The sequence below is a fragment of the Frieseomelitta varia genome, unplaced genomic scaffold (genome assembly GCF_011392965.1).
Source record: "Frieseomelitta varia isolate USP_RPSP 00005682 unplaced genomic scaffold, Fvar_1.2 scaffold_961, whole genome shotgun sequence".
Lineage (NCBI taxonomy): Eukaryota > Metazoa > Arthropoda > Insecta > Hymenoptera > Apidae > Frieseomelitta > Frieseomelitta varia.
The window spans coordinates 766,202-782,047 of record NW_025110769.1 but is presented as its reverse complement, the minus strand read 5'-3'; the positions used below and the strand labels follow the sequence as shown (position 1 = coordinate 782,047).

General features: G+C 38.4%; 1 protein-coding gene across 1 annotated transcript in view; it reads right to left on the bottom strand.

Moving 5' to 3' along the window:
• Positions 1 to 1,234: 1,234 nt before the first annotated feature.
• LOC122538102 (octopamine receptor beta-3R-like) overlaps positions 1,235 to 15,846 on the bottom strand; it is a 31,203-nt gene continuing 16,591 nt past the window's right edge. The window contains exon 4 of the mRNA XM_043671865.1: positions 1,235 to 1,336. Coding sequence (XP_043527800.1) covers positions 1,235 to 1,336 — 102 coding nt within the window. The remainder of the gene's footprint in view (positions 1,337 to 15,846) is intronic.

Sequence of the window (15,846 nt, the reverse complement as noted above, 5' to 3'; positions counted from 1 at the left end):
TACTTGCTGCTATTTTTTTCTTAAAGCATGCACAATTACAACTGATCTCTCGCATTTCGAGACTGTAGTTGAAGTTGCAACAGCCTGTAACAGCTTGTAATTAACCTTTCAAGCGTTTGTGTCGAGTATACTCGTCATGAAAAGATGGGATTTTTTTTTGTTCAACGTCGACTCGTGGAGAAAAAAAAAAATCGCTTCTGCTATTTATTGTAAAATCTAGGTAAAAAAAAGTTATATATATTTGTAATTTTAGCACATTTTAGGATATTTCAAGGCAAACCAAAACGAACAAAGAAAATTCCCAACAGCATCATTCTTCTCTCAAGAAAACAAATTCAATTTATCTCTAATCACTTTAATTTTTCAAATATTTGGTTTTTTACTTGTTTCTATGAATTGATGAAACTTTGAACTTTTACTGTTGTTCCTTTTTGCGAAATAATTTTTAAAAAATGAAACATCAAGTTCTCTAAACACCGTAAATACCAATGAAATTAAAAATTGTTCAAAGAAACGCCGAAAGAGTTTTGTCACGTTCTTATGATTTAACTCGGTCGTGCATCTATCGTGTTTCCGTCATCGCCTAGAAATAATCGAGCACATCAGTGCACATTGTCAAAACAAAACAAAACGCTTAAGGTGTTAATTAATAACATGACGCGCTATTGTAACAAACAATTTCAAAAGAATCGAGAGAGAGAGAGAGAGAGAGAGAGAGAGAGAGCGAGGGTTAACATCGTTTGGCTTTCTTCGTTCCAACTTGTGAAACTGATGCATCGCGGGGGGTAACAGTAATTCTGCAAAATGGGAAACAACAGCCGTGAGAGAGAGAGAGAGAGAGAGAATCGGCAAGAGCGAAGCGTAGCGTTGGAGATCGATTGATCGGCTTCGGTTTAATCGCATCAGGGAATCGACGACGGGCGCCCAGCCGTTGTTCCACCAATTTCGGTCCATTCAGTCGGAACGATACTTGCAAGATACACAGAGACACACGTATAGACAGAGGCTGGAGGCTTGGCTCGGCCCCCAGGCCGATCGATCCAACGATCACGTGGCCCGCGAAGAACCTCCGCTAATGCGGATCGCCTTTAAGACCGCTTAGCGTCGCGACACGTAAGGAGATCTTTTCTTTCTCGTTCGTTACGTAACCTCGCCGAGTGCTCGAGAGTGGGCTGCGAATTAGGGAACCCCTATTTGCTTGTCTATTCTTTTCAATGAAACGACCATGAATTTTTCAACCAACTTCTCCCATTCCAGGAGTAATGGTCTTCTCCCTGCCGTCGACGACGAAACTACCACCAAACAACGGTGAAAACGCGCCAATACGCGATTTTTCCTGGATAAAAAACACACAGCTGGATGTTCGAAGGTTGTTTCGGTGATTTGTTTTTTTGCGCGCGTTTTTGTACTTCGGTTTTGTACAAATGAATGCTTCTGCTCCTTTGTTTGGCAGTTCCAATGTTTTCCCTTCGCGTGAAAAACGATTAGGTCGACGATTTTTCTTTTTTTTTTTTTTTTTTTTTTTTTTTTTTTTTACAGAGTCAGCGAGAGAAAAGAGGAACGGAATTTTTTTTTCAATATTCACGCATTAATGTTGCAATATCGTAGTTGTTATATCTTTAGTTGCGTTTAATTATACTAGATGTAATGTTTACTAATAATAATCGTAGGAATGCACGAACAGAAAGAAAATACGAATGGCGGGAGATACGCGACGTTTTTCTTGTTGAAAAGGGAGTCGAGTGAGCGTAAAAACGTAAGGTCGATTTGAATTGTGAAAAAGAGTTGGTGGAGTAGTTAAAAACGAGGTTGTTAATCCGTGTTCGTTGTCTTGTTTAATCACCAGCATTGTTATTAAATAAATGTTATTTATCTTTAATCTCTCTACGATATTACTCTGAATTAGAACTTAATAGAAGAGAGTAATTTGTATTAGAGGTTACATCGCGAGGATGATCTAATTTCTTGTTAAAGCGAAAGTCGATTATGCAGAGACGTTAATTCGTTTTTCTTTTTTTTTTTTTTTTTTTTCTTTTTCTTTTATGAACACGAGGCATACTAAAACGAGGATATTAACGGAAGTTTTTTGCGAAAACACGGCGCTGGAAGAGCGAGGTAAAAGCAGAAGCAGTTTTTCGTTTTTCGTACCACCGTGAACGAAAAACCAGTTTTCAGAGGAAATTAACTCGGCACTGACCCTGCACGATTAAATCTAGATCACCGATTTTTTCGTACACGAGCGGATCGTACTTCTGCGAGACGTTTGTTACCCTCTTTGGCTTCGCCCGTTCCTTTGAACTTTCCACGACCGAATCGCAACCGAAGTTCGATCGAATCGTTATTCGACGAATTTATTCAACAATAAAATTGGTGCAATTTTATATTAAAAAAATAAAGTCCGAGTCTTATAAAAACCTGCCTGTTTCCATATACAGAATGTTTCACGAAAATCAGGCCACCTGAATATTTTCTCTGTTAGCGATAGCACGAAAACCGTAACTTGACCTGCTCGAAGAGACGAATCGGATGGAAGAACTATGTTTAAAAAAGATTTCTTTTTCAAAGTCATTGGTATTTTTTGTACGTAAGAAACGTGTACACGTGACACATGTATCACATTAGTTTAAAAATTTTTAAGTCCAGAGTCGTTTGAACGTCATATCATAAACGTGTCTGAATGTATAATAATTTTTTCCACGAGCTACGTGATGGAATAAAAGTAAAAGTACACGTTTCTTGTATTTAAAAAATACTTGAAGAAAAAATTATACTTTTAAAAAAATCGTTCTTCCATCCGATTTGTTGGAAGATCAGTTTAAATTATGTCAGCTGTTCTCGTGAAACACCCTGTATTACATTTTCCGCGAACGCGGTGATTCTGTAATTCTAGCAATTACAGTCGCAAACGGGGATAAAGTTCCAACATCCACGTAGATAAAAATGAGTCGTATCTTTCCTCTTCTTCGTATTCGCTGGCCAACTCCACGCAACTCCAACACTCGAGCTTTAAATCCGAGAAAATTCCCGGATCGATCAGTGTTTCGCCGCGGTTTCGCAACGAGTTTCGCAGAGTAACTGCTAAATTCGCGCCAACTCCGAAACGAGCGCCCGCTTCGAATTTCTAAAAGATTAACAAGCTTGGAATTCGGTTAGTCGGGGATTCGTGTCGGTTCAGTCGGCGCTTTGTCCGAGCGGGCAGCGTCCCGTTGTTTAATTTGAAATGAATCACGAAAATGAATCACGGCGTGTCTCTGTGCCGCGCGGCCAACTAATTTTCCCGAAGTTCACAGTCAATCGGTTAACCGCGACGAACTTCTACACCCGGGGACACTTTATTACCCGCTGACTTGAGAGTTAATTAGCCTTATAAAGGATATCCTCTCCATCTTTTCTCGACACTCTTGCGAAATTTCATCATCGCGAAATTTTACCATTTCAACGACAAAGAAATGGATCGTTAATGACAGGATTGTTAAAATGTTCGGGACGATCGATTTGTAATTTCTAACAACTGGATGTTTTACAGACGAAACATAAAAATGTAGCAGATGAAAGCGCTTGTGTTGTAAAGTTTCTTCTTACATCAATATCCCTGATGAAAATTTTACGAATATAACGTAGTTTTACCTCTAGTTCTTTAACGTTTCGAGAAAATTCTTCAAGTTGAAAAATTTTTGCGCCTGAAAAGACTTTCAAAGACTGGAAAAATAACGCGAAGAGTCCTTTGGATTCTAGATATTCGTGAAAAATCATTCACGTTCGTGTAAAAGACCACGATCTGCACGTTGCCGCGTTGCAACGTGAGAAACACGCGCAGAATTATTTATTGCAAACAGCAGCGAGGAATGTTGCGCGTAAATTGATTCGTTCCACGGTGTCGATACAATAAACGAGCACTACCGTGCCGCCTCGACCTATTGATCTATCGCACCGCGTATTTATGGTAACGTATCGAGGCACGAAAGTAGCCGCATTTATTGGCAACTGCAGAAATGTCGATGATACCGAGAGAGGGCTAATGGGGCCGGCCGGAATCGTACGAACACGCTGCCGAATATCAGCCAGTGTAAATGTACATGTAGATCAGAAGTCATAAACGGGGTGAGCTCTCGGTGTATGAAATTGAACTACGATTTCCACGGTGGAGAATCACATGAAGAGAATGGGGATTCGGTTTGCCTGTTCGGCAACGCTGGGATATCATTTGAAGCCATTAACTCGTGCAGCGATTACCACCGGATTAAGAGTAATTACGCAAATTACTCGAGCGCCAGCGAAAGAACCGAATCGTTTCGTTCGCCAAATGTTACGAACGTATTTTAAATAATTAAAACTTAATTCACGCGCCGATTGCTCTCGGTTAGAGCGCTTTCGATTAACACAAGTCGAGTGACTGAGTCGGTCAAAATTTCCGGGAACGAGGAGTTTGAGATTTCTAAAGTTTCTAAAGTTTCAAGGAGTACTAGATCCTAAATGTGAAATATCTCCAAGATCCCAAAGATGCAAGTATCATGCCACGCACGTTTTTTGTCCCAAATTGCAACATTTCCTCAGTTGTAAGTGTATTCAACCACGTTGCGCTGGCAACTGATTGCGGACCATAACGAGTGACCAAACGGAATTATTGAGAAGTAATAAATTTATTATTTGTTTTGCCTATTTTGTTTCACTAAAAATATACTTAAAACTGAGAAAATACATTATAATTTTGGAACACGTCAGTGTAACCCATGGCAAAACAAACAATAATAAATTTATTACTTCTCAATAATTTCTATCCAGCGATATTGTATCGACAAGTTTAAAAAGAAAGCGGCGAATTATTGTATTTACGGCTTGGTCGTTCGTTATGGTCCGCGAACCGGTGCCAGGCGCAACCAGTTTAGAAACAAAAAAGTCTTGAAACGCCAAAGCTTCATATTGCAAACTTTTGCTTCTGAAAGTTCCACGACTCTATGACAATTTAACGAGTCGAACAACACCTGACGAAAATGAAAAAAGAAATCCAACAGAAAGTTTAAACCCTAGCTCCGAAATTGCACAGCGTTGCGCGTCCGTGAACAGTTGTACGGAAAAGAAGTTCTACAATTTTAGAGTTTTATTTCCGTCGCGAGCAGAGCTGCACACGGTCCGTAAATAACTCACCGTAGACAGGAGCGACTATGTGAAATCGGTAGAACGAGAAACTCTGTGTAATTCAACGGTGTACGCTCGTCTGTACGAGGCTCATTATTTATGAATCTTGTGTCGAGGCACGATAGCGCCAAAGAGTCTGGAGGTCGAGCTAAACCGATCGAACTTCCTTAGGAACGTGTAAATGCGTTCGTATTGTGGCTAGGTGAAACCGATCCCTCCAGATCGAACTCGATTCAATCAATGTTCCATTGAAATGCACCCCACTGCGCTATTTACTAATCAAGTTCAACAACACGCGTCGGTGAATTGGCTCGCGATCTGTCGCGCGAGGCACGTCCGATCTGAATTTCACTCGATTCGATTTTTTTCTTTTTTTTTTCAGGTCAGGTACGATCCGTATTTGTTACCAAGTGCACGATAGTCAAGGTAACGTTCAACGAGCGTTATCGATCTGATTTCCATCTAACTTCACTCACACGCAGCGCGCTCGTTGTCGATTTATTTGGATCCCACTGAAAAAAACTGAAAATATTCCGAATCGAATCACGGGAATGCACGAATTATCTTCTCGTTTTAGTGACCTGACGAAAATTTCCCATGTGTTTTGACAACAAGGTTAATGTATTTATGCAACAAGGCTTCTAGTAGATTTGTCATCTACTTGCGAGAGGATGCAATTAAGCCCGGTACGAATTTTGTAGACGTGATGCCAGATTCAATTGAAATTCTACTTTCTCACCTACGTTTTGCATCCGGCAAATCAGCAAACTGATTATGTTATAAATTAAAAGTCTCTCCCAACTCGAGAGAGAGTCGATTCGTTGGCCAACGTTGCCCAACACGTTCACCGGATCCGAGATCGCAGTGCTTTCCAATCCTGTGGAATTATGCCCAATTGGGGGAGCAGCGCGATCCGCGCCATTCGTGCGAGTACGCCACTAACTCAAGAGGAGCTTAAGGTCGAGCTGGCTCGCGACGTTGCATGCTTGTAAAAACGACGATTAAGATACGGATCTGGTGAACGGCAAAAGTGGTGGCAAGGTCCAAAGTCGTGCATGTGCTCGCGAATATTGCACGCTCTTTCGCAACGCTCCTCCGATAAGCCTCGAGAGAACGACCGCGACCGAGACCTCCTCTCATCCTTCTCGCTTTTCCTTCTTATCGCAACGACGATGCAGATCTAGCCGAGGATTGAAAATCGTCGGACGAAAATCGTTCATTTGCACGCGTGTCTCGCGAACGAACGCACGGACGTAGCGATTAATCGGTAAATTGGACTCCAAATCCCGTCTCTTGGACTGGAAACTGGATGGAATTTGGTTTAATAGAAATATACACGCGTATCCAGTAAATGATGACAAAATATATGTTTATTGACTTAGGTGGAACGTCCTTTACATGTTGTTTGCTCGGAAGAAGAAATGCGAGTGAGCACGTGGAGTGGCATAGCAACAAGGAAGACACCCCGATAGTACTGCCACAGCGGAACGAACAGAAAAATTGGGAAACAGTCAAAAGTAAATGGCGACGCTGAGCTTGTTCCTAAAGGTCAGCAATCGTTGACCACCAACAGAAACGAAATTGACAGATCGAGGCCCGATCGAGGTCTTGACTAAATTTTTAATATCGAATTCCATTTGCTAAACCAGTCGCACGAACGCTCAGAGATCTTGAAATTCTTGTGCAAAGAATATATATGTATAAATTATACAATTCATACACTTCGAAGTTTATTCAAAAGCGCAGCAGCTCTAATTGACTTTCGTCTTCTTTTCTCTTTTGGATTTCGTTGAGTTTATTTTGCAGTACTTGAGGTAGCGTTACCCTAACCTAACTTAAAACCTGCATTTAACCTAAAAATTTAGTTTGGTTAGTTTCTGATTTATTTATAATTAAGTGTTTAGTTAGTGTAGTTAGGTAGTTAGGCAGTGTAGTTAAGGTTAACTATAATCTTGTATTTTTCAAAAATTCTAAGGCTTTTTCCCCGGTGTCTCCTTTTTGCAACATTTTGAACGAGTTCATAAGGTCGACGATACGTGTATTTCTTATTGGGATTGCAAGAAAAAAGTTTCAAAAACCTGTGACACTTGTGACTTTCGTTTTTAATTTCGAGTGTCGTTTATAGTCTATAGAAGGTTCTTTCGAGGATCTTTCGGTGTCTGTTTCATGTTCTTCCTTTAATGTGAATTTTATTGTACTGCCGACTTTCTTTGACATTCGAGTCAATTTCACTTGTCAATTAAAAAAATAAAAATTAAATTAATCCAGTGAATTTTGCTCTTGAATTAATTTCTGTTCTCGAGTTAATTTCATGGTAAACTTTGGACGAGAACGAGTTCAATTCCAAATTGACAATTATCGAGTCGATAAAGCGCCGCTTTCTTTTCCCTCTGGCTTTCGTTAGAAATGGCTTTCGCCGTGTTTTCAACATCTTGCTCTTCTCGAACCGTCCCATGGAACAACCACGTTTAATCCACTTACGTGACGCCTTTGTTAATAATTTATTTAACAACGCTTCAGTTGCCCCGGGAAACTGGCCGGTTACTTCCGACAATAACAATAGTGTCACCGTAGCGCGAAGAAACGTTCCAGGTAGCTAATAAAAAGAACAAAGACGATTTCGGGCTTTTTGTATAAATTGTCGACCTGGTAGAAACACCCGGTTCGAAGAGGATTTCCTCATTTGGTACTTTTCAACTTCTTCGCGTTCCGACTTACGCTAGTTCGGCATTGAACCAGTCAGTATAGTTAGTTTCATCTAACGGCTTATAAAGTAGAATAATATTTTGTATGTATAAATAAATATATTGCATTATATAGTAAATAATATGTTGTATATATAGGGACTCGTTTTCATCCTTGAAACTTTAAAAATTAATCTTAATACACATTGCACGACCTAATCTAACAATAAGTTGATCGTTGGTGACTTATTCAATCGAGTAATAAGCTTGTCAGATGTTCGACAAGCAAAATCAGCTCTCTTTAGCTTCGAGAAACAGTGAAGATAAAGTATGAAGATCCGTGTACTATATCTTTTCGCTCTGATTCAAACGTAGAAGCAGTAAAATATCCTTCAAATCATCGAGACGTCTCAAATTGTCTTCTTGAATTCAACGAGTAATTTGTATGTTAGTAATCGGGAAGAAAGTCGAGCGATCCTTCACAAGTTTAGAATCGCAGCTGATCGCGATAGCGCTTGATTATATTCCATCGCTGTTTGCATGCAATCAATATTATTGATTCAAAGGGAAGCACGCGTTGTGAACGTAAATATTGAAAGTATCGAATGATTCCGCGACTAGAACGACTTGGAAATCACGTACAACATCTGGTCTGCGATGAAACGCGAACGATTCGATTCTTTGCCGATCCTTCCACTAATCTGCATGCTTGATGCGAGTATCAATCTCAATTCTGACTTTCAGATTCTTGTACTTCAAACTCACGGAAAAATTCCTGAGTCAAGTAAACGTCAGTTGTAAATTTTCTCTGATATATAAATTTATGAAGAAAATTCCTGGTTCTAAATAGTTTTCTAAAACGTTCAAAAAATGTTTAATTGTTTAATTCTAATTCTCTAATTTATTGAAAAATTTGTCACGAAGAAAATTCTAGGATTTGAAGTTCTTATTCAATGTCCTGAATTCTGTGCATTGAATTCTCTAATTTATTGAGAAAATTTGTAAAAAAAATTCTAAGTTTTAAAGTTTTTAAAAAAAGCCTTTCAAGTTCCAAATTTCAATTCTCCTAAATTTTGTACGTTGGAAATTTTCTAATTTATTGAAAAACTTGTCACAGAGAAAATTCTAAGTTCTAAATTTTAAACAGAAATTCAAGATTTCAATTACTTTAAATTCTATGCTCCAGAAATTTTTTGATTTATTGAAAAACTTGTCACAGAGAAAATTCTAAGTTCTAAATTTTAAACAAAAATTCAAGATTTCAATTACCTTAAATTCTATGCTTTGGAAATTTTCTGATTTATTGAAAAATTTGTCACAGAGAAAATTCTAAGTTCTAAACTTCAAAAAAAAATTCCAGATTATCCTAAATTCTATGCTTTGGAAATTTTCTGATTTATTAAAAAATTTGTCACAGAGAAAATTCTAAGTTCTAAACTTTAAAAAAAAATTCCAGATTATCCTAAATTCTATGCTTTGGAAATTTTCTGATTGAAAAATTTGTCACAGAGAAAATTCTAAGTTCTAAACTTCAAAAAAAAAATTCCAGATTATCCTAAATTCTATGCTTTGGAAATTTTCTGATTTATTGAAAAATTTGTCACAGAGAAAATCCCAAGTTCTAAGCTTTTTTAAAAAGAGTTCCAAGTTCCAGACTTCGACGTCCTAAATTCTGCGCTTTGGAAATTATAACATCACAGCAGCAATGAAATTTCAAGTTCCTATACACGCACATTCTAAAAAAAAAAAAAAAAATTTTCATCGTTCAGATATTTTTGTAAGTGACTGTAGATGATTAATTCGATTAATACGTGATTTCCGCAGCCTGGCGAGAAACTTGGCGAAAGTTTGGCGATTGCACGAACCCGGCGTAAGCGCAACAGAGAAGAAGGAGAGAGGGTGCACTCGGCGGCACCGCCGCCGAATATCGATCGTCCCACTTGTCAATTCGAGTATAAAGCGATATACATATTTGAAAACAGTCCGCTGTAAATATCGGGAGCGCCCCCTGTCAGCCTATGTTACCCTTCTGTGATTACGCAACCGTGGAGAGTGGAGGTCACGGGGGCAGAGTAGTGAACCTGGTCTTGATCGCCTCGAGAAATCTTGGTCGTGAAGTCTGATTCGATGGTTGGGGTCTTGATGGTTGTCGCGGTGAGAAAATTGAAGTAGCCGGGGACGTAGAATCGATTTTCAGCGATCAGCGCGGGAGAGTGGTGTTGGCTGCTTTTTAATGAAGTTCAGAACGAAGTTGAGAAGATGGCGTTTGAAAAGTGTAATTTCCAGTATATCTTTCCAGCATATCGATCTTCTAGATTTCTCGCATTTTTCTTTTTTTCTTTACTACGATTTTTTTATTCGTGAAAGTTTCTAACAACAAAAAATAGTGCGATCCACTTGTCCTCCCAACTCAATTTATCTCGCGACATCAATCAAAATCAAAAATGATTCAACTGTTGCGATTAATTGAAAGATTAAGTATTTCGTTGGTTGTCGAAAAAATTCGGTAAAATTAATGCTGACAGTGGTCGCGAAGGAGGATAATATTATCCAACTTTTTCCAACAACACGTGCAAATGTAATCATATAATTCTGTTGCATTTCTACATTGTTTTATAACGACACGTGTATGCAAATCGATACTATATCTAAAATTACGTCAACTACGTTGCTATCGATGCGTGCAATATTGCTATCAAAAATTTTAACAGGAACGTAATAACCAACGTAGTTGAAAACAATTGAAATAGAATAATTCTAGATACGTTTTTGAAAGATTTAAAGAAGTTTCATTTGCTCCAGTTATTTATTCCTGATTAATTATTAATTCCGAAAATAATACCAACAACAGCGTACATGTAACATGCAACATAATTTCAACCTTATTCAAACGAGAAATTATGCACTGTCTTGCATTTGCGCAATATTGCTTGACATACATCTCAACTCTTGAGGTTGCACAACTCAAAGACCGAGAATAATGATCACGACGTTTCCCAGGGTTTATTTCACGAAAAGTAAGACTTAATCTCAAGTCTCTCTGAGTTCTACAATCAAAATTGTTGCACGAAATATTCACTTTAATGTTTCATAATTCTCGTTTAGAAAATTAAAAACAAGTCAGAATAATAAACTAAATGGAAACACGAAGAAACGGTAATTAAAGTAATATAATAGATTTCGTCGAACTTTCAGTTAGTCGAATGAATGAGAGCACGGGAAACGTGGTGAAAAATGGTCCACAGACGAGCAATGTGTATATATGTATTTCGTGGGAACAATGACGAATCACGTAGAACCAAATTTGTTGATAAAACGTATGAATAATCCAACAATGCCATTCTCTCTGGACAGGTGAACCTTAATTTATCAACGTTCGCCACCGAGGGCTTTGCTAATTGTTGCAGAAACTAAAATCGGTACTTCACTGCTCTCGACCATTTTCTGTGCGTAACTTCAATGACTAATAAAAGAACTGAAATGTCGATTTTGATGACTATATTGAATATATTTTGAGAATTGCATGTATTTCTGTTTTAATTCATTCACATTAGATTATTTAATCTGCGACAATGAACATGAATACATTCTGTTCTTGTTCTGGAATTGTTGTCCATTATTTAAAGACCATGCGATTTACATTAATTTCCATTTTAATTAAAACATTTGGCACAACAATATCTGGTTTTCTTTCAATGCAAATTTCAATGCGACACGTCTTATTACAAAATAATTTGGCAAGAACGTCTCGCAGCCGGAGCACGAGGTAAACGAAAATAAATAAAAATTTCGGAAACAAAGAAAAAATGGTCCACGCCAATTTTTTTTCGAACGTTGGTAATTGCCGTTTCTCTTGGCAAGAGTGTAACTTTGACTTCGTCATGCAGCCCGGAAATTTCCTTGTTTACGTAACCGAAAACAATTTCCCAGCGATAGAACTGCATTCGCAACGTTCCAAGAATAAAAATACCCCGCTGGGGATAACTATCACCCTGACCTTCCACGGCCACCCACCCCTTCGTTTTCGATCTGCTAACCACCATTCAGCTCGAATGCCGACGATGATGTGGGATCGTGCAAGGTCAAGGCCACTGGTCGAGACACAGGAAATCTTACGGCTGATCTATGCGATCCGTTACTACTGACAGCCTCCATCCGCGATTAGCGACGGCTTCGACTCGCTTTCGATCAATTTTCGATCAACGACGAGCAACAAAATATTAAATCAATCATTTTTCTTCTCCCTTCTTTCGTAGGCGTTGTTAAACCAACTGGATACCAATTGCCTTTAAATTCACATCATTCGAATTAAATAATTTACGACTCGATGGGAGCATGTGTTCATCCCACTCTCCTCGCGATCGTGTGATATTTTACCAAATTTCACGAACGTTGTTCATTACGAACCAACCGTCGTTACAAAACTCTACAGTGTGAACTCTAGCTCGAAGAACCTTCTAACAAAATTCAAAGCGAACTTGACAAACGACCTCTCAAACGAGGAATAACAAATTCCGAAACTTTTCATCTCGGCAATAAAAATCCATCGAGCCAATCGGTTGTCCGTATAAACCCGCCGCGCGATTACATTAACGAATATTAACGCCAGCTCTCGCTGTCTTTCGAAACGACCGAAACGTCCGGCTGGAAATCGAAAATCGTTCGAAGAACCGCGAGAAAAAGTGAAAATTATAGCGCGTATCGCTGCTTTCGATCTGCCCCTCCGCCGCTATGATTCCCAGATTCTTCGGCCGGAACAAAATGCCAGCGATGACAGGATACGTTTAAGGGTCAAGGTCAGCTGGCCGGTGAGTCCTCTGCGCACCGCGTGTGGGATTGGGAGGGGAGGGAAGGGGAGGCTTGCAGTCGATTCGTAATTTCGTTGCAACTGCAGTTGAACAGGCGCGCTCGTAAATTTCCGACACGTACCACGCTGTTATTAATGACCGGTCATTAAAGGCGACGCAAAATCGGCCATGCCACCTTTGCCCGTCCCTTCTTTTCAACTGCTTCATCCTTCTTTCACGTATGGCTTTTCACGATCGACGTCGCGACGTCGCGACGTCTCGCTCGCACGTCCGTATCGACCGAGCTCGAAGCTGTTGAAAATCGTGTGACACGAATCCACTTCGCCTATCGATTTGATCTACAGTGATTCGAGAATGAAACTGATTTTCAAGTATTTGTAACTTTGAAGTAATTGAACTTTTTAAAATGAATGTAATTTTCAAATATTTCTTAAGTATTAAAAGTATCTTTACGTATTTTAATTTTGTAAATATTGTTAAAAAGTATTTTTAGGTATTTCGAATTTTTCTAAATACGTTAACGTTATACTTATCAGGTATAATAAAATATTTTAACATTATATTTTTCGAGTACTTTAATTTTGTAAATATTTTAACTTTTGAAAATAGTTCGAAAGTTAACGTCCGGTGTCAGTGCAAGTAATATTAAAATTAATGGCTTTAGAGTATCTATTCTCGTCGAATTGAATTTTGTTTGCTATTTGGCGTAGATATTCCACAATTACCGATACCATACGAGTCGTCCATTTGGCGGCTGGTAACTCGAGGAATGTTAGTTTCAATGAAATCTACAGTCATTCCTAAGAGCTTTGTAAACTCGTACGTCTCGATTGTGTAATCGATAGTACGAACATTCTTGAATACCTTCTAACTCGAGAATAGTACGCTGGAATCACTGATAGGCATTAAATATTCCGCTAATCCACATTCAAACTCATTAAGGGTATCGGATTCTAGCATTCTCCGTTCAATTCAGAGATATATAAAATTGCAAAAGTTTTTCGAGATACCAGTCGCTAGTAATTTGAAAGTGATATGAGATTTTTAACAAGCACGCTTTTTGTATTAAATGTGTAACGAAAATTTAAATTTAAATTTAAATTTTTACAAAAAAAAAAAAAAATGAAATGAAAGGATTTTACATGTCAATTCTCTTTTCGATATCGTCCAATAACTGGACTCGGATAATTTCAACGGCAATGTCATTTTAACAGGAATCTTTAATCTTAAAGAATAAGGAAACGCACGCAGGCTTTTTGCTAAATTTAATTAGGATTCCAGCCAACGAATCTAATTAGGATTCATTTATCAAGGGACACGAACTCTCGAATGTAACTTGATGCGAGAGAAATGAGAAGGTAATCATTATTTCAGAGGCAGGAAAATTCCAGGCATACCTAAATTATGAAATGAAACGAAATGCTAAATTTTAACAACGATCTCGCGAAAAGAGGGCGATCGACGTGAGAATTTGAAGTCTACAAGAGGGAAAACGGAACGAAATTGTTAAGAAGAAAACGGACCAAGAAATCTGAAAAATCGATGAAAGTCGTTCCAACGATCGAACGCAAACATTCGAAAGCAATTTAACCAGGATTTTTCACCAGGTGGAAACAGAGAGCGAAACGCAGGTGGCCGTTCAAACTTTTCGACTTTTTACGGACGCGTTCGCGACGACCGCACGCTCGAGTTTACACTAATGCTTTTTTCGATTGACCGATCTTTCAACACCCACGTTTGATCAGCGAATATTCGCACGGACCATTGTATCGTTGACGTTTCGAGCATCACTCTCGTTTTCCGGCTCAGCCAAAGACAAAACATTCGTTCGTTTTCATCATGCGTGAATACCATTCATATATATATTCTTTCATTCCAGAGGACTTCCGGAGCGTTCGCAGCCAGTTCAAGAATGTCGAAACAATGGCGCGAGTGCGCAAACCGATTCTTTCTGACTTATTAGCTAGCAAAGATGAATCAATTAAAATTAATTAGAAATTAATTGGAAGGTTCTTTCCGTTTCTTCGAAAAAAATTCCTGTATGTTTTTTTTTTTTTTTATAAAAAGAAGCATCTGTTTTTGTTGAATTTTTATAGAAAGAGGTGTCACACTTTTGAACAGTGTCCTCGTAGAACAGAATCCGTGTAATAAAATTTCCGTGGAATTTTAGAACATTTAATTAAAAATCCGTTTATGCGCTCAAATACTACTCACCGAATAGCATTTAGTGTCAATATTTGCTACAAATATTCAGAACTTTTTTTCTCATACTGAACAAACAATCTCTTTCTCCGGCAGGAAAAATTTTTATATTTATTATCAACTTCTGTCTGAAACATTTATTTCTGAGAATATTTATTTACCTGAGAACTTTACTTTCTCTCGAGAAAGTTTCAATTCGATCCACGTTTCAAATAGAACTTATTTCAAAGTATTTGGCACTATTAACATTAGTATTTGAAAACGAATAATGTGGAAAAGAACCTAATGTCTAGAACCTAGAGTCCAAAATATAGTAGATGAAACAATTTTCTATCTGAATAGCATCTTTTTAATTATATTCGCAACTGACTGATGAAATTTGATTCGTGTTGTTCAAAAGCCTCCTCTAGCGTCTCCCTTTTCCGCCGTTTGATGCCACATTCTGATGGCCTCCGAAATCGATCGAGTTTTTCCATTCATCTATAATAACCGGAAGCCATACGGAACCGATTGCCTACCGAACGAAAATAGCCGAAAGCCACGATTTTATCAGGAGACCGCGAAATCCCATTTAATAGGTTCAACCGTTTCGACCGCTTTCAATCGGCGACCTTAATTGTAAACCGCAATGCCTGACGATCAAAATGCAATTGTAAACGCCGACCGTTTATGTGTTTTTCGTGGATTCCGGAAACTCGTGAAACCTCCTTAAACCGTGTTTTCAATCCGTGTCTGTCACAATTTTCTGGGGGCAAATCGAGGACGGGAAACGCGAATATTAAGAATATTAAAAAATATTAAAATGTGACATTTACTTCAGTTTCGTTTTTATTTGACAGATTAAGAACGTTGAAACGTGACGTTCATTTGAGTGTTTCTTTTTTATTTGAGAGATCAGGAGTATTAAAACGCGACGTTCATTCGAGAGTGTCTCTTTTTTATTTTGTTTCCGAGGCAGAGGTTAATCGTATCCGAAGAAAATCCAAAATCAACCACGAATGAGTTTAAAGCGCTGC